Source organism: Sylvia atricapilla, chromosome 3 (assembly GCF_009819655.1).
Source record: "Sylvia atricapilla isolate bSylAtr1 chromosome 3, bSylAtr1.pri, whole genome shotgun sequence".
NCBI lineage: Eukaryota > Metazoa > Chordata > Aves > Passeriformes > Sylviidae > Sylvia > Sylvia atricapilla.
This window is the reverse complement of record NC_089142.1, coordinates 77,252,862-77,274,284: the sequence shown is the minus strand read 5'-3', so window position 1 is coordinate 77,274,284 and position 21,423 is coordinate 77,252,862. Positions and strand designations below refer to the sequence as shown.

Here is a 21,423-nt window from a genome sequence, read left to right as displayed (position 1 = left end):
AACCTACAGTTCATGGGTCCAGTATCAACAGGAGCTGTGAGCTGGTACTTCAGCCATTCACCAGCCATTTGGAAGCCAGTCAGAGGGTCCAGTCGACAAGCCATCCTCATCACCTCTCCTTGCTGGGCTCGGAAAGCTGCAGGGAAAAACCACACACCAAGAAACCAGCTGATGCTGCAAATTTAGCAGACCCATGAACATTATGGACTTTTGCTTTGGTAATAGCTGTGTAGTGGGTACAGATACACAAAGAGCAAAGCAGGTACAACTGGATGGGCAATTTTTGAAGTGATTTAAGTGGACTGAAAAAGGACATACTAACATTTAAAAAGTACAAGTAAAATGCAGTAAGGCATGCTTATGCCTTCTCCTGGTCTTAAAAAACTGAGAGCCAGACACGGTTACGGGATAAGAGGTTATCTTCGTATTTTAGTAAGGATTCTTACTGGGGCACCACTTTGCCAAGGTGCACTGTGGCACCTTTTACCTTACCAAGGTATAAATCCCTTAACCGTGTCCGGCTCTCAGTTTTTTAGGACCAGGAAATGCATCAATGCTAAACCAGATTTACTACAATTAATCCTCTACTTTTCATTTAAAATATTCTTTGAACTATAAACATTTGCTGCTTACAAAGCATCTTGGGGTATAGAGATAAAATACCAGCATTAGGTAACTTACCACTTCTTTTAGCTAAACACACTTTTCCTAGATTATTCAACTAATGACAAACAAATCCGAACTCAAAAACCACTTGCCTTGTTTTGAATTTCAAAGATACTAAAAACAAAGTACAGAACATTTCACTTGTTTCAAAATATTCTAGTGCATGACCACACAAAAGAATCAGCTCTGCTGACTACACAAATGCAACTTATATTGTTTAATAAAGTTGTGTTGCCAAGAAATGTTATTTTGTGTTTCAAATTAGTTATGTTTTCTTGTATATGTAATGCCTTCAATATAACTTAACCCTCTAAAACTATTTCAGATTCTGGCTTTGTGCATTTAGCTACTTTATAGTTTCTATTCAAACAGATTTATTACAGTAAGTAAAACTATCTAGTAAGCAATAAAAATGCAACACTTAAAACTTTCAGACATAGATGTAAAAAGTAAAAATTATGTATTTATTCAATGTATCCTCCCAGCCACCAAGTTAGTACCAAACTACAGCAGCCAGTGAGAATCAACTTCAGTTTTAGGAAGAAAAATACAAAATGAAAGAAAAAGTAAAATCATTAATAGCCAGTGCTGGTTTAAGATCCCGATTAAATGCGGCTATTTTAATTGCCCAACTCTATGGGTACTAAACCAGAAGCCTCCTTCCAGGGCCAAGACAGATTTTCTTTCTGGAATGACATCTGAAGTACTAACCTGAGCACAACTTGAGGCTGTTTGATTTCCTCCTCTAGATGACCAAAAGACACACTTGCCTTGACACCAGAATGCTATTGGGCCATTTATCTGACCAGCCAGCAAAACAGCAGCAAATAATAAAATTAAACACATGAGCTGCCTCAGGAAAATCCTAACTTAATTTACTCCAAGATCCAGACTTAAAAAGTTGAGAAACAAATGGAAGCTGCCAAGCCCATTTGGTAGGCTCCAAGTTCAGCCAGTGTCTAAAAGCAGAAAGCACAGACAACAGAATGCACAAAGGGTCATGGCAACTTACAGTTGAAGAAGGCATTGAAGTCCTCATCACTGTCAAAATCAAAACGGGAGTATTCACAGCTGGGGCTGTCTGCTTTGGAAGGAAAGCCCACCTGGACACAAAGTGGAAAAGGTCAGCTAACACCAGCTTCAAGGAGATGAAGCCTGGAGATCACGTCTGGCCACGACACAACAAAAATGTAGTTTCTTCCCCCATGACCCACAGGCCACGTTCACCAGGCACCTTCTCACAACCAACTGTGATTCCCACATACCTTCACCAGGTTGGTCATAGATGCACGGAGATACTTGGGAACGACAGCCAGCAACAAAGGGTCATGAGACAGAACTTCATGCCGAAAGAGGGCTCCCCATGTGATCTGGGTGGAAGAGCGCAGAAACTGGAGAAGAAGAGAGAAAAGAGGAGCAGAGGAGGATTTCAGTGCTGGAATTTCCACTGCTAACATCAAGTGCTGCTATCAGAAAGCAACAGCAAATTATACTGACTATTAAGTTGAGGCCAAGGCACCGTGAAGGCACACCCCAAATTCTGAGAAAGCAAAAAAATCTTAATACTAGGGCTGGTCGCAAACTCTGCATTTTCTTCTCAGTTCTCTGTGTCAGGAACTACTCCTGATGGGGTGGTAATGGACTAGAAAACACTCTGCCTTCCAGGCCTTCAGCCGAAACTGAGCGCCTAGAGAGCAATACTCAGCAGCTGAAGTTCTGCAGTTTTCTACAGGCTAGCTCAATTATGCATTCACACACAGACACATGTGAGACTTTACATACCTGGCTGGGATGGGTTGTGAAGGCTAAAAATGACTCAAGGTATTTTCCAAAGTTGGCTGGTGTTTCCACATCACAATCTGAGCCCTATGAGGAACATGAAGTATTTCAGACAAAATACTAACTTTATGGCAGGCTGGGCTCACAAATGGTATGTTTCAGGGTAAAGCAGGAGCACTACATCCAAGGCCATAGACTGTAAAGGAGCAAAGACAGAAACACTGAACAAGTGATTTTTTTTCTGAAACCAGTATAGCCCAAGGAACATCAAATTCTGTCGACCAGCCTGGAGGTGCTGGAGACACCACCACCCTCATTCAAGAGTAAAGGGTGACTTCTTACATAGTGGAGTTCCGTTAAAACTAAAGTCACAACCACTGCTGCTGCCATGAGTCACAATTTTACTCCTATTGGGTCAAACCCACACAGCAGTACCAAAGTAGTGCAATTTAAACTGAAGAATTTCACAAGAAAATACACCCAGATAATTTCACTTGATTTTTCCCAACATTTTGTGTATTTAACATATGGGTACCCATGACCAGTAATTTTCTTTGAAGTTTGCCAGGAAATTAAGTTTTGCCCGGAGCCATAAATTCAAGGTTTTGTTGCTTGTCACAAATTGCAACAGGACCTGGTGCCCTCAAGGTCTCTGAAATGGTACTGCTCAGTGCTGCCTGTTCCAAGTGAACCTGAATTACCAAGCTCCATCTCATTACTTCATTATGGATTAACTGCTCCTACTGCCTAACAGCAAGTGGAATCACTGCAAGTAGTAATGCACCCTATAGACCAGCCACTCTTTTTAGGGATGAATTCTCAAAGGTTGTTTTTGGTTTTTCCTTTCCCTCCCCTATGAGACTTTATCACTTTTACAGGCTGGTTCCTTCTATCTCCCCACAAACAGCATCTCTCAACAAGCCTGCCCTCCTTATTGCAGAAGCACTGAGCTGAATGGAGGGAGTGGGAATTCAGCACCAGCAAGGCATAAACAGTACGAATGTGCACCTTCAGGTCAACATTGACACAAAGCTGAACGAAAGATCAACAGCAGGAACAAACCTGCTTCTTCCTTCCGCTTGAGAGACTCTTGGCAGAAGAACAGGACAGGTATACTCTGAGTTATTTCTATTGGGAATTTAAAAGGCTTCCAATAGAGGAGTAATTTCCTGGACTAGATTTTCTGTAGCAGTAGTCAGCTAAAAACCTGACCAGTTTTCAGTGAAGCTCAGCATTTTACAGAGGTTATAGGAAATGACAGCAAAGTCTTGGCATGAGCCAGGGTTCCTCCAGTTTACATTCCTATGATTTGGCAGGATACAGTTAACCCACTTAAAAGCAGAGCCATTTCTGCCTTTTGGAAATGCATGGAGAGGACCCTACAACTGCCAAATGTGCAGAGAGAACCCTGGTCCTACCTTAGATCAGAGTTGCCTCAAGCCCCAGCCCTAAAAACTAGCCCTGCCAGGGTTGCTGTTGGTATTAATAAAGACTTACTAGCAACGCACATAGCTGGCTGCCCAACGCGCACAGAACTTGGCAAAGTCTCTTCAAAAAAACATAGTGCTTCTCCACCAGGCCTTCTCCATCTGCTGTCCTGGGAATGAGGGAAGGAGAGAAAACAGGATCACAGTTACTCATGCTGTAGGTGACAGGCACACTGCTGTCTATCTTGTAGATAAAAAGAGAACGAGAGCAATTTGATTTTATCGCACTGGGATTTTCTTTACTATTATCAAGAAGTACTGCTTTACTGGCATCTAAAACCTCTGAAGTTGCCTCTTTGAAAGAGTCCCTCCTCCTGATCAGTTTCAGGCTAAAACAGAAAGCCAGGGAAGCTGGGATATTTACACAATTACGGATTTTGAAAAAAAAAAAAAAAACCAAAAAAAACCAAACACAAAAACAAACAAACAAACAAAAAACCCAAACAAAAAGCAAAAAAAGCCAAACCCAAAAAACCCTGGTTTTCCAGGTTTTGCAAAAGAAATGGTGGTTTTGTTCTCTCCTATCCAGGCCCCACTTCCTTTGCTTAAGCAGCAGTATCTTTTGCACCTACAAAGCCATTTGTATGCAGTTTTGAGTGAAATCACAGCAGCACCACGGTACTCACTGGGCAGCAGAGAGGATGCAGTGCATGGCAACGTCTCCAAACAAGACCATCAGAGGCTTCCGATCCTCCAGCTTACCCTACGCACAAAACACACCACATGCCTCAATTAGAATACAACTATTTATTCCTATCTACATAAATATTTATTTCCATCTGCAAGCAAAATTAGGAGAGTCATAGTTTTCTTTCCATCTGAGGAGGGCCTTAGAGCCCACATACGATTTAAGTAAAAACTTGCCAAAATTCCAAGGTAACTGATCTAAAAAAAGTCTCCAAGCAATCCCACAAGAACTTTAAATGGCAAAACTGACCCTGAGACATTATCTTTTATTCATAGGAGACTGGCTAATTATTTACAGGCAGCTGATAAACATTCAGCCTTGACACTCAGCTGCTTGTGAATGAATGGGTAAAATCAGCTGTTTGGATCCTGCTGTCATTTCTCTGAGCTGCCAGGTGACACAGCTGATGACATTATTTTCCACTTCACAGTTGTAGGAAGTGGGGGGTAAAAGGTCAGTGAGGATCTCCAAACTGCAAGTGAGCACAGAATTTGAAGAGGGTTCTAATGGTTGCTCCATGTATTGTGCTGGCATGACATTCACACCAAATACCTTTAACAGAATCAGCTAAATTTGAATTTTGATTCTCAGATAAACGGGCAAAGATGGCATTGCTCAGTCTGAAGAATGACAAGAGAATAGGAGAAAAATAAAAGGGAGCCAGAAGAGGCAGGGAGGAAGAACTCACTTTCCTGCTGACAGCAATCAGGAGACACTCTGCTGCTCCAACTTGGAGTTCAGGCTCATTTAGGAGCAGACACAACATCTCCAAGAGCTTGCAGTTGTCTGCTGTAATATGGCTTAGGGCTACCCAGTCAATGTAGCCAGCCAAAGTGTTGAGTGCTGCTATCCCCACACGACAGTTTGCCTGGGCCTGTGAAGAGACAGGAGGCATGAGGTCAGAGCCAGAGAAAAACACCAATTCCCATCTAAAGCCCGCCACTCCCTGAAGTAACAGTACCAAGGACCCCCCTGAGAAAGTGAGAGATTTGGACCCCTCTGCTGCCACTCCTCATTTGTTTCTTCTCAAGGGGTTTGTATTAAGAGTGAACAAATCCATCTGCATGAAACTGCATTTAAACAGACTTGAAAGCCTGGAAAAGCCTAGTTCTAAGGAACCTTCATCTTCAGAATTACTAATGAGCTAACTCCCATATAGCTCCACTCACCTTTGGTTCCTGAGCCAAATCAGTCTTCTGAAAAAGAAAACAAGAGAGGGTGAGAGAACAGCTACAGCACATGCTTCCACCTAGCCACCAATGGACACGCTTCTCCTCAAGGACACAGCCAAAAAAGAGGCTTCATCACAGTCTCCCACTCAGGACGTTGCTGCAGCCAACAAAGTCACCTCTGCAGACCTCAGCCAGGTAAGACAACAGGACTCTGAACTGCCAAGTTAAGCCACAATTCTCTTCTCATCCAAAAGGTAACACTCCACTCAGCAAGCACCAGGGAGACAGGGGACAAGAAGGAAAGGCATTTTGGTACTTCCTGGAGGCTTTGAGGAAAGAAACTTTTGACCTTTTAAGAGCATCTTACACCCAAAAGCCAGACTCTGAACAAAGATGCTGGTGGCTTCTAGGATTCAGGTCTGAAAGGGTGATTTGTCCATGGTCAGAAAGGCAGCTGGAGAGAGCTGGAGCAACAACTTACAGCCTGACTCCCAGGCCTAGGACACTTGATAACAACAATGCACTGCCTGTACCATCTATCTGCCTAATGCAAACAAGTCCCTCAGACACTCAGGTTTGATTTGTTTTTCAGGTATAAAGACATCACAAGCATTTCTTTCTACTGCAAGTTTTTGGTTTGGACTATACCTTCCACAGATTTCTTAAGTTAATCAGCTTGAGTGCCAAACACTCCATATATTACCCACCTTATAAACATGTTGATCTATTTATCTATCATACTTATAAGCACTGCACATAATGATGGCTTTGGGGACCTGTCCATCATCTCCCCCAGTCTGTGTGATGAGCATCCAACCCTCAAAAATGACCCTCTGCACAAACAGCCCAAAGATCTGCTAACCTGTGGAGTGGTGAGGACTTCTTGTTCCTGGGGTGCTCCAACCTTGCCAATCAGAAAGATTCCACGGTTAGCGGAAGCAGCCACACTTCAGAGCCTCAAGCATTGCAATGCAAACCTTACCTGGAAATGTATTTCAACCAGACTACAAAACACACAAGGGTCACTCTCCCACCATCACAAACTGCACAGAAAACTAGCTGCTCTACAGTGGGGGCTGCTCAGCCTGACAGTGCATCAGAAAGGTATACAGAAGTCAGGTAGAAAAAGGGTTTTTCAATGCTTCCCAGTTTCACATTTACTATAACTCTGGGTTTTAATTAACAGAAAAAAAGAATATGAGATATGACTAAGCAATTTGTTTCTGGCTTGGTTACTTGACCATGCTTCACTCTCAAATCTACTTCCTTTTCACAGCAACAGACTGGGGTAGGGACTCCCCTTCATCATCCATTGTGACTGACCTGCACATCTCTGATTCTAGGTAAGAATTCAGAAAAGAAGTCATGTTTGCACAAAAACAGAAGAGTACTCTTCACTACAACTTCACAAAAGAAGGGCTTCCTGACTTGAGCTCTTGGAGAAAAGGACCAGAGGCCCAGAAGCATTTTGGGACATCAGAAACTCAGGCATTTTCGTGCATCACCTCAAATGTAGCACTGCAGCACGAGAGCAGACACAATTCCCGGATGGTATCTCTTAATCACTGTGTGTTACATAAACCACCCCAAATTACCTGTTCCTACCACAACCACACCTTCTTTCTGCTGAGTGTACACCCCTGGTGCCAGCACACATTCCAACAGTATGGATGAAGCATGCATCTACTCAAGCCATTTACACTAGCAAAATCAAAGTATCAACACTAACGCTATCAGCCTTGTGTGTCCAGTCTCTGATCAGCACCAGCTTCCCAGGCCACAGCAGATCCCTGCCTCAGAGTGACAGCAACAGATTTCAGTTTCTGCACTTGCTCCCCAACAATTTACAAGCTGTAGCTCAATTCCTAAATGCCTCCAGCACCGACTAAACCCAAGGGAAGGAGACTCTTACCATGCATCTGTACTTGCTGACGTTCTGCTGCAGGGCAGTTAACAGGAAGCTGAAGATCTTTTCCATGTTCTGGGTGAGGGTTTGCTGGATATCTCGTCGCCGCTGGGTAGGTAGAGTTTGAAAAGTCACCACATCCTCTGCCAAACGTAGGAGGATGAACATCACCAGTTCTGTCTGAGTTTCCTGATGTCCCAAAGTGAAATACACTCCATCAGCACAGTCCAAACATTAAAATCTTTAGAGACTAGCTCAAAGACGTGGAGAGAACGAAAGCATGCATGACGACATCGGTCATATATTGAGAAAATAAACAAGCAGGATGGCCCTCTCTTTGCTAAGGTTATCTCAGGATAGCTTAATCTTACAGGGATTTTTGAGTCCATCACGTATTTGTCTCACTTGACCATGAGTTAGATTTTCCTCAGGATGACAGAAGACTGAACCCTATACTAAGAGCAAGCAAAAGACACTGGACAGCTGTTTCATACCCCTTGCTTGGAGAGGGTATCCAGCTCCTTTAGCATGTCAGGCCAGTGCTGAGGCCATTCCCGCTTGATCATCTCCACCACAATGCGAGACAGCACATCCTTAATGTGACTTTCCTCCTCCAGGATACTTTGAGTTCCCTGTGACAATAAGGGGACAATTACACAAAACAGCAAACATGAGGCATTTATAACTCTGACCTGGAAACACAGTGTTTGAAAACATTCTAAACCACAGAAACTAAAACCAAAACAATACACAACATTGGGCAGCTCTTCATCGCAGCTTAGATGACACTCCTTAGATGACACTCCTATGCTCCCAAGCATCCATAGCTAAACTCTGGGAACCAGAAGGATTTTTCTCTAAAGAAAGTCACGAGAGCAATCACAACAACAGAGAAATCATGACTAAGATAATGGCTTTAGTATTTTTGCAAAGAATAAGAACATCCACAATTACTGAACTTCCTCTTAAAAAAAAAAAAAAAAAAAAAAAAAAGTACCTTATATAAGTTACATAAGCCTCACAACTCCTTACCATATGAGGTACCATGGCTATTCAACTGACAAGACAGAGAAAAGCACTGAAACAACCCGAGACACAAAGCAAAAACCAATAAAATGCAAAACTCAATTCAGGTCCTCTGTACTAATTAACTGGTGTATTTTTGACTTTTACTCTCACATTTCAGAGAACAGCCTGGGGCAGCAGGTACTTACACTGGATATGAGACCCATAACATTGTTCTTTAGATAAACTTTTTCTAGGCGAGGCATATTGTTCCAGCGGTATCTGTTAAAAATAAACAAACAAAAAGGAAACCAACTCAAAACATTTGCAACGATCTTTGACTTGATTCTCAAGGAACCATTGCTTCTTTACCTACACTAGAGACACTACAGCTCCCTGGCTCTGCCAGTACTCAATCCTTTAATAAAAAGGCTGAGTTAAAACTGCTGCTGGCAAATGGGCGTGCCCCAGCGAGGTCAACAGACACGAGAAGCAGCAGCAAAAGCACAAAGCATCAGGTCTGTAGAGACGGCAGAGAAAGGAATCTGAGAACTGAACTAATACAAAGCCTCTTTGTTAGCAGGAGGCCAATAACAGAACACTGCAAAGTCCTACTGGTAACCCAGTGTGCTTATTTTCATCTTGTGATGTCTTACACCACAGTGAATTCACCTTCCCAACCTGCCCGAAAGCAATTCTCTCCTCTCCTTCTCTTACAGAATAAGAAAAGAATCCAGAGCTGGACCGCAACTGTCCTCTGCCGCAGAACGCACTCCCTGCGTCCTGAAAGTGCCTCCCTGAGCGGGGAGGTGCCGGAATGGGCACAGGTCCCACGCCAGCGCTGAGTGGCGGCAGGCCGGGACCCTTCCAGGATCGCAGCACGGGACGAGCTGACTTACTTGACCACATGCTCCAGGATCTGCAGGCCGAAGTGCCGGACGATGGCCGTCTGCGTCTTCTCTGCCAGCTTCAGCCCGCAGGGCACGCAGATGGGACACTTCTCCTTGAACTCCTCGCAGAACTAGGGGAGAGAGGGCCGGGACACGCACACGCAGTTACACACCGGGGCAGGAGGTGGCAGCCCCATCCCTGGCGGAGCACGCCGGGGGACACGCGGCAGCCCCACCACGGCTCCCAGCACCTCAGGGGACGCCCGGGACCGGCCCGCCAGGCTCTCGTTCGCTCCGGGGCCGTGCGGACGGGGCGCCCGCGTGGCCGGAGCCCGGCGCCCTCCCTCTCTCCGTCCCTCTCTCCCTCCCTCCCCGGCCGGGCGGTACCTTGAGGGCCTCCAGGCGGTACCGCTGCGTGGACGCCGGGTCCATGATGACGGTCACCGCCTTCACCAGCTGCTCGCAGAGGCCGCTCACCTGCTCGGCGGACATGGCGGCGGCGGCGGGCGCGCGCCACCGGCCACCCACGAGAGGGACGAGCGGGGCGGCCGGGACGCAGCTCCGCGCATGCGCCTTGGGAAGCACGGGGACACGGGGAGAACGCGGGCGCCGCGCACCGTCGCGGCGGGGACACGCGCACGCCCCACCGCACCCTGGACAACTACGACTCCCGGCGTGCCCCACGCGGAAAGTACGGGTGCCGCAAAGCGGCGGCCGAAGGCGGGGCTCTCCGCCCCACCGAGCGGGCGGTTATTCAATCATTCACTCAGTCGGGCGGGAGCCAGTGGCGGCGGCGGGATGTCGCGGGGCCGGGAGCGCGTGGTGGCCCTGGTAGACATGGACTGCTTCTTCATGCAGGTGGAGCAGCGCCTCGACCCGCAGCTGCGCGGCCGGCCTTGCGCCGTGGTGCAGTACACCGAGTGGCAGGGCGGCGGGTAGGTAGGCGAGCCGGCTTAGCGACCCCGGCTCTTCGTCCCACCCCGCTCCCCGCGGGGCCGGGCCCGCCCTGCGCTTCACCTCCGTGTCTTGGCAGGATCATCGCGGTGAGCTACGAGGCACGCGCGTTTGGGGTGTCCCGCGGAATGTGGGCGTCGGAGGCGCGGGCGCTGTGCCCCGAGCTGGCGCTGGCCCGGGTGCCGCAGGCGCGGGGCAAGGCGGACCTCACACGGTGAGAGCGGGGGCCGGGGGCGGCGGCGCGGGCCTCCCTGGCGGCGCGGGGCGGCGGCTGAGCCCGTGCCCGCCGCCCGGCAGGTACCGGGAGGCCAGCGCCGAGGTGATGCAGGTGCTGTCGCGATTCGCCGCCATCGAGCGCGCGAGCATCGACGAGGCGTACCTGGACCTGACGGGCAGCGCGCGCCACCGGCTGCGCGAGCTGCGTGGGCGCCCCCTGCCGGCCGAGCTGCTCCCCAGCACCTTCGTGCAGGGACTGCCCGGAGAGGCCGGCCCCGATCCCGGCGGGAACGGCACGCGCCGAGATGATCCCGGCGGGAAGGGTACGCACCGACCCCCGCGCCCTGGGAAGGTCCACTCCGCCTGCTTTGTCTCCCTCGAATCGAGGGCGTGGTAAATGGGGTCTGTGGTTTCCGCGGTTAATGGTTTTTAAGGTGCCCGCTTCTCCTCCCTGTGGTTGGAATGCGCTGACAGAAGCCTGCGGCTGCTGGCTGGGACTGGCTGATGCTGGGGGTCTCGTTGCTGGGCTCAGCAAAAAAGTGCCATTTCGTGTCCCCTTGTGATCCCTTTTGTGTCACTTTTCTAGAGGAGCTGCGGCAACGTGGTTTGGACGAGTGGCTGGCGTCCCTGTCTTTCGATAACCCTGACTGCCCTGACCTGCAGCTGACCATGGGTGCAATAATTGTGGAAGAAATTAGGGTGGCCGTGGAAGCAGCTACCGGCTTCAGGTGTTCAGCTGGCATCTCGCACAACAAGGTACGTGCATAATGCATCAGCCTGATTTCTTCTGGGTAGCAGAGTCAGAAGATGCTGTAGATGCTCTCCTGTACTTGCAAGTCTCTTGTAGAAGGCGAGACAAGCTGGGAATGCAACATGTATGATCACACCTTCAGAGATATTAAAAGACATCTGGAAATGGGAGGGGTTGTTTCCTCGGAGCAGTGGCCTGGGCAATCAGCAACTCACTCATTTACTGCCTGGATTCCTGGTGTACCCTAATGAATGAGCTCACTAGGAACAAAAGGGGTTTAAATCCTCCAGAAGTGTTTTCTGTAGAAAAAATACAAGCATAAAAGAGGTAATCTTCACCTTGAGTTTCAGGCAGCAGTGACTGTAGCCAGTTTTACTGACACAAATTCCCAGCGACTTGGTGGCAGAAGAACACCAGATTGGGGCACTGAGGTGAGCCGGGTTGCTTTTTGTCTTTTTGGTGAGTCAGTGTTTACCCTGCTGGCTGTGGAGATTTGGGTGATGCTCAGTCGGCTGCTGAGGGCAGCCACAGGAGCTCATGGTGCATGACAGCAGCTGCAGAAACAAACGGACTTTGATGCTATAGATGCTGTAGCTACAGAGGGTTTCCTGCCAGATGAAATGCAGGGTGATTTACTGAGAGCATCCCTTTTGTTCTGCAGAAGAGGGTTTTTATTTATACAGGTATGACTTTATAAAGGCAGGCTCTGACTTCAGAAAAAAAATTAAAATTAAGACTAAATGGATACTTTGGAGTTCAAGGAAGATATATTTCATCTTAGACTGCTGCAGAAACTTCTGATACTACTGCCAGCTGTACACAAGGACTGGAACTGGTTCTGCAGTGGGTCAGTTTGAAACTAGAGCAGACTGCAAGGCAGAAATGAGCTAGCTGAGGAAGGTCACTGGCGTAGAAGTGGAAGGCGTGTTCAATTTGCCTTTTGGTTTTCTTAATCAAAAATAACAGAGAGCTTCCCTGATATTCCTAGCAGTTTCTGCCAGCTTCCATTTTCTATGCCAGCTTTTTTTTTTTTTTTTTTTTTTTTTTTTTTTTTTTTTTTCTTGAGAGAATAAGGACACTGCAATACACTGCAATATACTGTGCTATCCCTGAAGAACTGTCTGTAGCAGCAAGCACAGTGCAGAGATCAGCCCAGCATACTTGTGGCTGTGCAGAATACCGTGCTGTGCTTCCATAGCCAGCTCACCTCAGTGGGTACAAACATTTTCTCAGAACAAAAGGGATGCTCTCAGTAAATCACCCTGCATTTCACCCGGCAGGAAACTCTCTGTAGCTACAGCATCTATAGCATCAAAGTCCGTTTGTTTCTGCAACTGCTGTCATGCACCATGAGCTCCTGTGGTTGCTCTTGGCAGCTGGCTGAGCATCACCCAAATCTCCACAGCCAGCAGGGTAAACACTGACTCACCAAAAAGACAAAAAGCAACCCGGCTCACCTCAGTGCCCCAATCTGGTGTTCTTCTGCCTTTGAGTCATTGGGAATTTGTGTCAGTATAAACCATTCTCAGGCTACAGTGACTGCTGCCTGAAACTCGAGGTGAAGATTACCTGTTTTATGCTTGTGTTTTTTTCTACAGAAAACACTCACAAGGAACTGCTTTTCCCAATGAAGTACCTCGTTAGAGTACACCAGGAACCCAGATGATGAATAAGGCCAAAAAAATTGGAAGCACCTGGAGGACAACAGCATGGTTTTCTCAGGAACTACTCACGCCAAATTCATTTATGTGCCCTCGTTGACAGCATTAGTGGCCAAATGTGCAGGAAAGACTACAGCTCTGAGGTGTCAACCTTAAGGTTCCTAACACACCTCACGCTGAGCTGAATAACCTGATGATGACACTGTAGCAGACAGCATGACTGAAGTTGTCTGAAGGGCATGTATCTAGCTGAAGAAAATATTACTGTTTCCCATAATGATTTGTTCAGTAAGTTGCACTCAAATTGGGGTGTTTAGTATGGGATCCTGTCTGAGGGGGGATCTGTCTGAGGTCTGCTAAGAGCCAGTAATTTCACTGAAGCCTACAGAGAGGGAACAGCTGTATGAATTCAGGTGTTGCAGAGATGGGGCTCAGGGCCTGGGCTGTGAGAGTTCTGAGATTAAATTAGAGTTGAAAATTCTGAGCCTGAAAAAGCTTAGAATCAGTCTGAAATCACCAAACAGTGCTTCTTATGCTCACTGACTGTTTTTGTGGTTTATAGAAAAAATGCAACCAGCAGAATTTTGGCTAAGTCATAGTAAGTCAGGAAGTAGCCTGGAGTTGTTGTGGACAAGCAGCAGCATGAGTCAGTAATAGAAGTGCTCTTGTAGAAATGCCAATTCCTGTTTCAGCATGTGCAGTTTACAGAAGGTGTCAGAAAAAGTAAATGATTTCTCCCCGTGGAGTCTCAGTGATTGATTTGGTTTGCAGCACGTCACTTTATGAGGTAGGTAAACTTGGAAGTCTCCAGCCAGACAAGAAAAACAGTGTTTGGACATCTGAAAAAGGATCTACTTTGTCTAGAAACAAATTCAAATGTATGTAAGCCTGTAAAATGGGCTGTTAATAAAGATCATAGCTCAATAGGCAGGCAAGAAATTTTGCTTAGTTACAGGATGTGTGGCAAAGCAGTGAAAGAGGAAGTTATGAGTTGTTCAATAAAACCTCAAACACCCACCTAAAGGTACCTCAAACTGGTCTGTGTATTTTTGACCCTGTGGTAACTTAGAGTGGGAAGGGAAGCTGTATAGGAGAACATGCCTTCCAGGCTAGCAATTCTGCATATTAAAGTTTCCTTTTGCAGCACTATGCTGCTGCAGACCTCACACAGAGAAAATTAAAATCGTGACATCGAGAAAAAGCAAGACAAACACAGAAAGTGAAGGAAAAAGACAGTGAGAGACATAGCCTGGGGAGGACTGTGAGCGTGCTGTGGAAGCTCTAGCATGCTTGCCTGTTGGAAAACTACAGCAACCACAGCAGATGACAGACCTTTATCTGCCTGGAGTAGGAGTCTGGCAATTCACAGAACTGAAGCCTGGAAGCAGCCTTGCTTTCAGAGTACCCAGCTACTGCATATTGAACCCTGAGGTGGATACTGTCTAAGAGCAAGCAGTGGTGCACCCTGCACATATTCCTAGCAGCTATTCTGAAGGCAGCTCTTAGAGTGGTGCAGCACAAGCTGTTGGGTAGAGTCACATTAGGCCAGCGCACGGTGTATAATAACAGAGTTTCCACCCTGTTCTTTGTTACAGACCCTGGCAAAACTGGCCTGTGGGTTGAACAAGCCCAACCGCCAGACACTGGTGTCTGCACGATTTGTGCCGCAGCTCTTCAGCAAACTGCCCGTCAGCAGCATGTGAGTACCAGGGAGCTGCTGCTGCTTTAGTGCAGCCCGGGGCTGCTCCTGGCCACATCAGCACAGCAATTTGATGCTCACTGATAGCAGCCAGCAGAAGCCAGCAAAGGCTCTCAGCTCCACTGTAACTGCTCATCAGTGCTCCTAACAAGTAGAGGGAGTCCTGCCAGTGATCCCTCAGGGCTGTGAGAAGCAATTCAGGGGGAGTGTACTTGGGAAATTTCAGCCCTGCTGGTGAAGAGACCACAATCCAAAAGCCCACTAGCAGCCTGTGGGTATCCCTTCCCAGGGTAAGGCTATGCTAAGCCAGAAGCAACTGTGGGCAAGGAGGTCATAGCTGTTCCCCAGTGTGAGTGACAGCTGTGCTCAGAGAGCAGATGTAGTTTGCTTTTGAGCATCCACAGTACACACAAGTACTTCTCCTGGTGTAGGGAAGTGTTACCAGCACCACTGCTCCAGAGGTATGAATCCCTAATCCTGCTTTCCAGACCTTCCCTGCTGTTCTCTGCTTTCTATGTCTTGCAAGGGATTGAGAGGGATGTGTGTGGGAAAGGGTCCTGTCTGTGTAGGAAGAAGGAAGCTGTATGTGAGGCATTCTTCAGAGCATTGTCTGGGATCAGATGGAGCTGAGGGAGAAGCTGGGGGACCCAAGAAGCAGTTCCTACATGAACTCCTATGTGTCCTCTTACTATGAGCAGAAGAGCTGTTATGTGCCAAGTGTTCCTTTTGACCTGCTAGTTCCTAGCAGCTTCTAGCTGTTCTCATGTATGAACAGCTGCTGCAACAAGACTTGTCATACTCTCCACATGATGCTTCATTTGTGTTTTCTCTTTTTCTTTGTTTCTGTGCCGTAGCCGTAACCTGGGAGGCAAGCTTGGCACTGCTATCACAGACATCCTGGGAGTAGAGTACATCGGGGAGCTGACGCAGTTCAGTGAGACTGAGCTACAGACACATTTTGGAGACAAAACTGGGTAATGACCACAACTTGGCTCTTGGCAGAAATTGAGACTTCTTTCAGTCACAGAACCTTTTAGGTTCTGCTGTGATTAGGAAGGCAGGAAGGTAAAATTTCAGTGATATCTTTTGGAAGCATTGATCTGTCAGGCCCACAGCAGATTTCCAGTCTTGCCTGCTCCCAGGCACCCTCCCCAGGATAAAATTTTGCTTGTCAGCCAGTGTCTCAGCCTTCCTCTACAGCGTCCAAGGATGGGGTCAAAGAGCTAGTTCTCTGCAGGCTGGGAAGAGGGCAGTCTAGAGAGTCTCACTGCAGAGAAAATTACAAGGCTGGACTTGGGCCTGAAACATAACTTCTGGGCCCAGAACAGTGGTTGGACTGCCCTGTGGACTGGTAAACTGTTGCCACTTCAGGAGAAGAGGTGGAGGAGTTGTGCCGACAGGCAGTTGTGGCCTGAAGGAATCCTGCCTGTTCAGCTGTGGCTGTAACTGTAGAGCTGAGGATGAGAGACAGTCACAGCTTGTACTGAGTTGAAAGCAGGACTCAGCAGGAGACTGATGTGATGCCTGTCTGTAACTGCCTTAATCTCCTGCTCTCCCTGTGGCTTTCAGGTCTTGGCTCTATGACTTGTGCAGAGGAATTGAAGAGGAACCTGTAAAAAACCGGTACCTGCCCCAGTCTATTGGCTGCAGCAAGAACTTCCCTGGGAAGTCAGCCCTGGCCACACAGAAGGCGGTAGGAAGAGCCTACTTCTAGTATAAGGCTTGGCTTTCACACTGGAGAATATAAGGATACTAAAAACAGACTAACTTGCAAAACTGCTGCTTTTCGGCACAATTATGCCCTGAAACTCAGACTAGAGGCCTAGTGGGAGAAGGTGGTTTGAGCTCTGGAAGTCCCTGTGGACAGAAATGTATTAAGAAACTCCTGCACAAAGAGGTCCATCCTGGTTGTAATTTCCATGAGCAAAATGGCCTGTGCTGTTCAAAAGTTATTCAGAAGCCAAGCTTCAAGAGCATCATTGCTAGAAGGATGATAAACCAGCTCAAAGAAAGAGGGAAGATGTGCTTTAGCTATTAGCTGGGGTAAGGTTCCCACTGAGCTGTAGAAAGATGAAAAGAGATACCCAGGACAGGGAACCTAGATTACTTGGCAAAACCTAGTAGTAAACGCTGCAAGGCTTGTATAGTATCTACAGTGTCCTTGCCTGCAGTGTTGAATCTCAGCTGGACTGATTTCTTAAGGTCTGCTACGGATACAGGGCCTTAAAATAGTCTGTCCATTCCAGTCTGATCCCCCACCAGCATTCCCCAGTGTGCAGAGCATTGCTCTTGTATTGTGGTACTGCTGTGAGCAGAGGACCAACCTGTCTGTTACCCTACTTTGTCCAGGTGCAGCACTGGCTCCTGCAGCTGGCCTTGGAGCTGGAGTCCAGACTGAACAAGGACAGGAGCCAGGTAAGGAGGGGAGGCAAGGAGTAAGCATAGTGCATTTGCACCATGAGTGGTTTGCAGGAGCTGAGGGTGGCATGTGGGAAGGAGGAAATCTGCTCACCCACAGACATGTGCCTGTGTGCTGAGGTGTCCCAAGTAGAGAGGTGTGCAGGAGCATGGACAGGCCAGGATGGTTTTGCCCCAAGAACACTGCAGGGTTAAGAACAATCCTTGTCCTATGCTTTAGGATGCAGCGATCTGAAAGCCACTGCACCTTCCTTCTGCTGCACTGCTGCTCCCTTGCAAGCCCTTTGCTGACACAAGTGTGCCTGTGGGCTCCTATCTCGATGGTAGGCTGCAGGCCAGGGTGAGAGCAATCCACCAGCTTTGGCACTGCAGTGGGGCCAAAAAAACGTGTGGAGCTGCCTTTGAGGGAAAGCGAGGACTAGCTGCTTCCCATCCTGTGTGGCACAATTGTGCAAGCATTTTTTGTTGTGTATCCCATCCCTTGGCAATCAGGCCGGACAGGACATGTTGTCCCACCCCACCATCGGGAGATGGCAGGGCGTGGGGGACTGGGGAGGGCTTCAGGCAGGGAACAGTCCCCTCGGCGGTTCCTGCCCCTTCCTGCAGGAGTCGCTGGAAGCACAGCTCTGCTCTCCCGACAGAACCACCGCGTGGCCCGGCAGCTGATGGTGGTGATCCGCCAGCAAGGGGACACCCGGGTGTCACGTCTCTGCGCCCTGTCCCGCTACGACGCACAGAAAATGTGCAACGATGCCTTCACCCTCATCCAAAACTGCAACGTGGCTGGGGCTCACCAGGCAGCATGGTGAGTGTGGGACAAAGTGCGTCGCCTGTGTCAGGACTGGTTCTGATGTGGGAGGTACTGGACAAGCCAGAGGCCTGTTGGAAAGGAACTGAAGTTAATTTGAGTGGCAGGAGAAGTGGTTCCCAGCACCTTCATGGTAGAGTGCAGCGACCTTCCAGCAGTAGGACAGCCTGGCCTCTTCTGAGCCCCACATCTGCTGAGACACTTCTGTACTTGGAGCTGAGGGTTGCTACTGGCTGCTGTTTGTCCCACTGGAGTGAGGCTGTCCTGGCCCTGCTGAAGAAGTTAGCTAAGCTTTGTTGTCCTACCCTCAGGACAAAACTTTGTGAGGAAGCCATTGGGGCAGGAAGAAAAACTAAAGTGCACAGGTGCTGTCCTCAGCATTTCCTTCCTTCCTTCTGTTCTGCAGTGAAGGAAAGAAGGTCCTGTCTGTTAAACTCTGACAAGGCTGCTGCTCCCTTAGGGCCCTCTCATCTCACAGCAGCTTCAGTCTGTAGTGGACTGAAAGTCCAGGCGGGCAGCTGGCTGCTCCTGCTCCAATGCCCTTCCTTTGGGAGTTGCTGCTTTGGAAAAAGGGGCTCTGCTTTGCCCAGCACAGCCTGCTATGTCTGTTCTGGAGGGAGCAATACTAACTTTGTCAAAGTAAACATCTCTCCTGTCCCTTGTCAGATACTACAATTCCCCTGTCTGTGAATGCTGTGTGTTGTTTAAAGTCTTACCTCAAAAGATTTCTTGCTTTCCAGGTGGCTGTCTGAGCTGATGTTGGTCTGTCCTTTGCAGGTCTCCACCGCTGATTTCAGTGCAACTCTCAGCAAGCAAGTTCTCAGAGCCTGTCACCCTCTCTACAGGCATTGCCACCTTCCTGACAGGTGATACCCAGCCTGATGGCACTGCCACCACCAGCCAAAACACCACATCTTGTGGGAGGGCTGGGGTCAAGTTCTTTAGGAGCCCAAGCAAAGAGTTTCGGCAGAAGCCAGCTAGTGCTATTGAGTCATTCTTCCAAAAGGCAGCAGAACGGCAGCTGTCACAGGCAGCAGCAGCAAACAGCTTGCCCACTGGTGCCACTGCTGTGCCCAGATCCCCAGAGCACCGAGAGAGAGCTGCTGTTGGCTTGCCTGTTGGACTTCCCTCTGTGCAGTGTGACCTGGAGTCCCCTGTGAAGCAGAGTCCCAGCAATGCCAGCCCCGCTTCTCCGTACGAGAGGCTTCCCCGGGAGAGGTTGTCATCAGAGGCTACACAAACACCCTCAACTCCACCCAGCTCCAGGACCCTTCTGAAATTACAACCAGCTATGGAGGAAAATGAGCAGAATCTGCCACCCTCTCCTGGGCTCACCCTGCTGCCTCCTGCCTCTCCAAGTGACCAGCAGCGCTGTGAGAAGTGTGGCCAACTTGTGCTGGTGTGGGAGTTCCCAGAGCACATGGACTACCACTTTGCTCTGGAGCTGCAAAGCTCTTTCCTGGAGCCCAGCCCTACCATGGCTCCAGAAGCAGCTCCCAGTGCAAAGGCTGTGACTTCCAGATCTCCTGCCAAAGCAAAGAACAAGCTCAAGACTCCAGCAGGATCCAGTGCAAAACGACCCAAAGAAGGTGTGACAAGAACTTTAGATTTTTTCTTTAAGCCCTTACCTCCTTAACTCCCAGCCACACTGGGTGTTTTTAAAGAATCAGTGTTTTTAAAGAATCAGTGTTTTTAAAGAATCAGTGTTTTTAAAGAATCAGTGTTTTTAAATACGGGTAAAAGTTTTATACTGCCTGTCAGGTTTTAATGCTGAAAAGTCTTAATAAATTATCTCCACCCCAAGTCTAAGAGGAACTGGAACTCATGAATTGTGTAGATGTAGCCAGCTGGTGGCAGCTAAGCCTGTCTCTGCCTGCCTGGTGCTACTAGAAGCTGCATGGTACTCTCACCTACCCTTCTTGCCGTAGGTATTTCCATGGCATGGTTGCTTATTAATTCTGTTCCTCCTATAACAGCAGCCACTGTAAGTGCAGCAGCTTATCCCAGGGAATCTCCAGGTAAGCCTTGGCTTGAACCCCTGTCTAATCACTCAGTATGAAACCTTCAACTCATGGTCTACTCTGGCTGTGGTTACAGGTCTTGCCCTTACTGTGTAATTTGTATGTGGTAGCTTAGCCCTGTTGTTGCTTCTCCTCTCCACCTGAAGACACTGATTTTTATTCCTTCTTCCCACACACCAGGATTTATGTTGTACATGGTTTGGCAATTCCCTCTGTGTAGCAGTCCATTGCATGATGCTTATCAGCAGCTCAGGAGCACACAAGAGAGACTGCTCCTGTCATATAAGATTTGAGGAAGCAGTAGCTGCATATGCATACTTTTTGGTGGGCTTTTTGAAAATTTTGCATTAAGTCATAGTAATTGCTATTGACACATAAGCACTCTACTGCTAGTGCCCTCACTGGAAGGCATAGAAAACATGGCAAGAGTCACAAAGCCCACTGTGAAAGTTTTTTGTCCATGTTTTTCCTGCTTCCCAGGCTGACTGATACTGGATACAACTTGCTGACAGGTACCTGTTCTGACAGTGCTCTGCCAAATGACTTGTTCAGCTCTTTGGGCCACAGGTCACAGTAAAGAGACCACTTCAGAGCTCCACAGATTACAACAGCCAACAAAGCAGAGGATCATGGAAGGGACAAGCAGGCACTGAGAGAGGGTGAGACTGGCTCCAGGGAAGAGAAGTGCTTCTCCTCAGCTGCCTGGCAGGGCTCAACCCTGCTACACTTCGAGCTGCCTGGAGCCCGCCAGAAGCTCTGCTGCCAATAACGAACGTGGCTCTTAGGGAGGGGGGAAGAATGTGCCACGTTGAGGCAGCACTGGGTGGAGTTAGGAAATGCATTGCAGGGAGTTTCATCAGCTGCAGGCTTCCCTTCCTTGGGCAGGGGCCCTTCCTTTCAGGCAGCAGATAGTGATGCAAACTCCAGCTCTTTATCTGTGTGCTATTTTCTGAACTGCATCATCCTAATGCAGCTGTTGAGTGCTCTCTCCTTCCGGCAGACAGCCTGTGCTGGGATGCTGCTACGTTACTGTCAGTGGAGTCTAATACTTAATAACCAGTCATGAAATTTCAGGAAGAACAAGAAGCTTATTCTGGTGCATGCTGCTCTGCGAATCAGTAGAGGAAGGAATTATGGAGTCACTCCCACTAATGACAGTCCTAACATTGCAAAGTGACAAGTTTCCCAAAGTCCTCACGTGAAGAGAAACAGCAACCAGTCTGGCAGGATTGCCTCATCTGTGACAGTGGCACATCTCATTTCCTAAGTGTTTTGCAGGACTGGACTCTGCAGATGCCACTA

The 21,423-nt window shown here is 48.2% G+C and overlaps 2 protein-coding genes across 12 annotated transcripts in view; one reads left to right on the top strand and one right to left on the bottom strand.

Annotated features, from left to right (window-relative positions):
• XPO5 (exportin 5) overlaps nucleotides 1-10,116 on the bottom strand; it is a 30,582-nt gene extending 20,466 nt beyond the window's left edge. For 4 of the 8 annotated variants that reach the window (XM_066315859.1, XM_066315866.1, XM_066315862.1 and 1 more), the window contains exons 1-14: nucleotides 9,981-10,116; nucleotides 9,603-9,724; nucleotides 8,913-8,985; nucleotides 8,193-8,330; nucleotides 7,705-7,887; nucleotides 6,655-6,696; nucleotides 5,790-5,816; nucleotides 5,309-5,494; nucleotides 4,559-4,635; nucleotides 3,943-4,042; nucleotides 2,449-2,532; nucleotides 1,932-2,057; nucleotides 1,679-1,769; nucleotides 8-136 (exon numbers count right to left, since the gene is read on the bottom strand). In XM_066315859.1, the coding sequence (XP_066171956.1) occupies nucleotides 8-136; nucleotides 1,679-1,769; nucleotides 1,932-2,057; nucleotides 2,449-2,532; nucleotides 3,943-4,042; nucleotides 4,559-4,635; nucleotides 5,309-5,494; nucleotides 5,790-5,816; nucleotides 6,655-6,696; nucleotides 7,705-7,887; nucleotides 8,193-8,330; nucleotides 8,913-8,985; nucleotides 9,603-9,724; nucleotides 9,981-10,085 (1,483 nt within the window). In that variant the 5' untranslated portion in view covers nucleotides 10,086-10,116. The remainder of the gene's footprint in view (nucleotides 1-7; nucleotides 137-1,678; nucleotides 1,770-1,931; nucleotides 2,058-2,448; nucleotides 2,533-3,942; nucleotides 4,043-4,558; nucleotides 4,636-5,308; nucleotides 5,495-5,789; nucleotides 5,817-6,654; nucleotides 6,697-7,704; nucleotides 7,888-8,192; nucleotides 8,331-8,912; nucleotides 8,986-9,602; nucleotides 9,725-9,980) is intronic. The other 4 variants (XM_066315863.1, XM_066315867.1, XM_066315860.1 and 1 more) reach the window with 3 other exon arrangements.
• Nucleotides 10,117-10,160: 44 nt separating this feature from the next.
• POLH (DNA polymerase eta) lies at nucleotides 10,161-19,903 on the top strand. Of its 4 annotated transcripts, none has more exons than XM_066315870.1 (10): nucleotides 10,161-10,284; nucleotides 10,452-10,761; nucleotides 10,845-11,086; nucleotides 11,350-11,519; nucleotides 14,771-14,874; nucleotides 15,729-15,848; nucleotides 16,444-16,567; nucleotides 17,224-17,289; nucleotides 17,934-18,097; nucleotides 18,878-19,903. In XM_066315870.1, the coding sequence occupies exons 1-10, from the start codon at nucleotides 10,161-10,163 to the stop codon at nucleotides 19,734-19,736; spliced, it is 2,283 nt and encodes a 760-aa protein (XP_066171967.1). In that variant the 3' UTR covers nucleotides 19,737-19,903. The 4 variants fall into 4 exon arrangements, with proteins under 4 accessions (XP_066171967.1, XP_066171965.1, XP_066171966.1 ...); XM_066315868.1 differs by having other exon boundaries at nucleotides 10,161-10,528; nucleotides 10,627-10,761; XM_066315872.1 differs by lacking the exon at nucleotides 10,161-10,284 and having other exon boundaries at nucleotides 10,392-10,532; nucleotides 10,627-10,761.
• Nucleotides 19,904-21,423: the final 1,520 nt, after the last annotated feature.

What these genes read in the sequence shown, in the direction of transcription:
- POLH (XM_066315868.1), top strand. Translation starts at nt 10,161, where the DNA reads ATGCGCCTTGGGAAGCACGGGGACACGGGGAGAACGCGGGCGCCGCGC. An exon ending in CATTTTGGAGACAAAACTGG is followed by an intron (nt 15,849 to 16,443) that starts GTAATGACCACA and finishes TGTGGCTTTCAG; the next exon opens with GTCTTGGCTCTATGACTTGT. An exon ending in GGGGCTCACCAGGCAGCATG is followed by an intron (nt 18,098 to 18,877) that starts GTGAGTGTGGGA and finishes TGTCCTTTGCAG; the next exon opens with GTCTCCACCGCTGATTTCAG.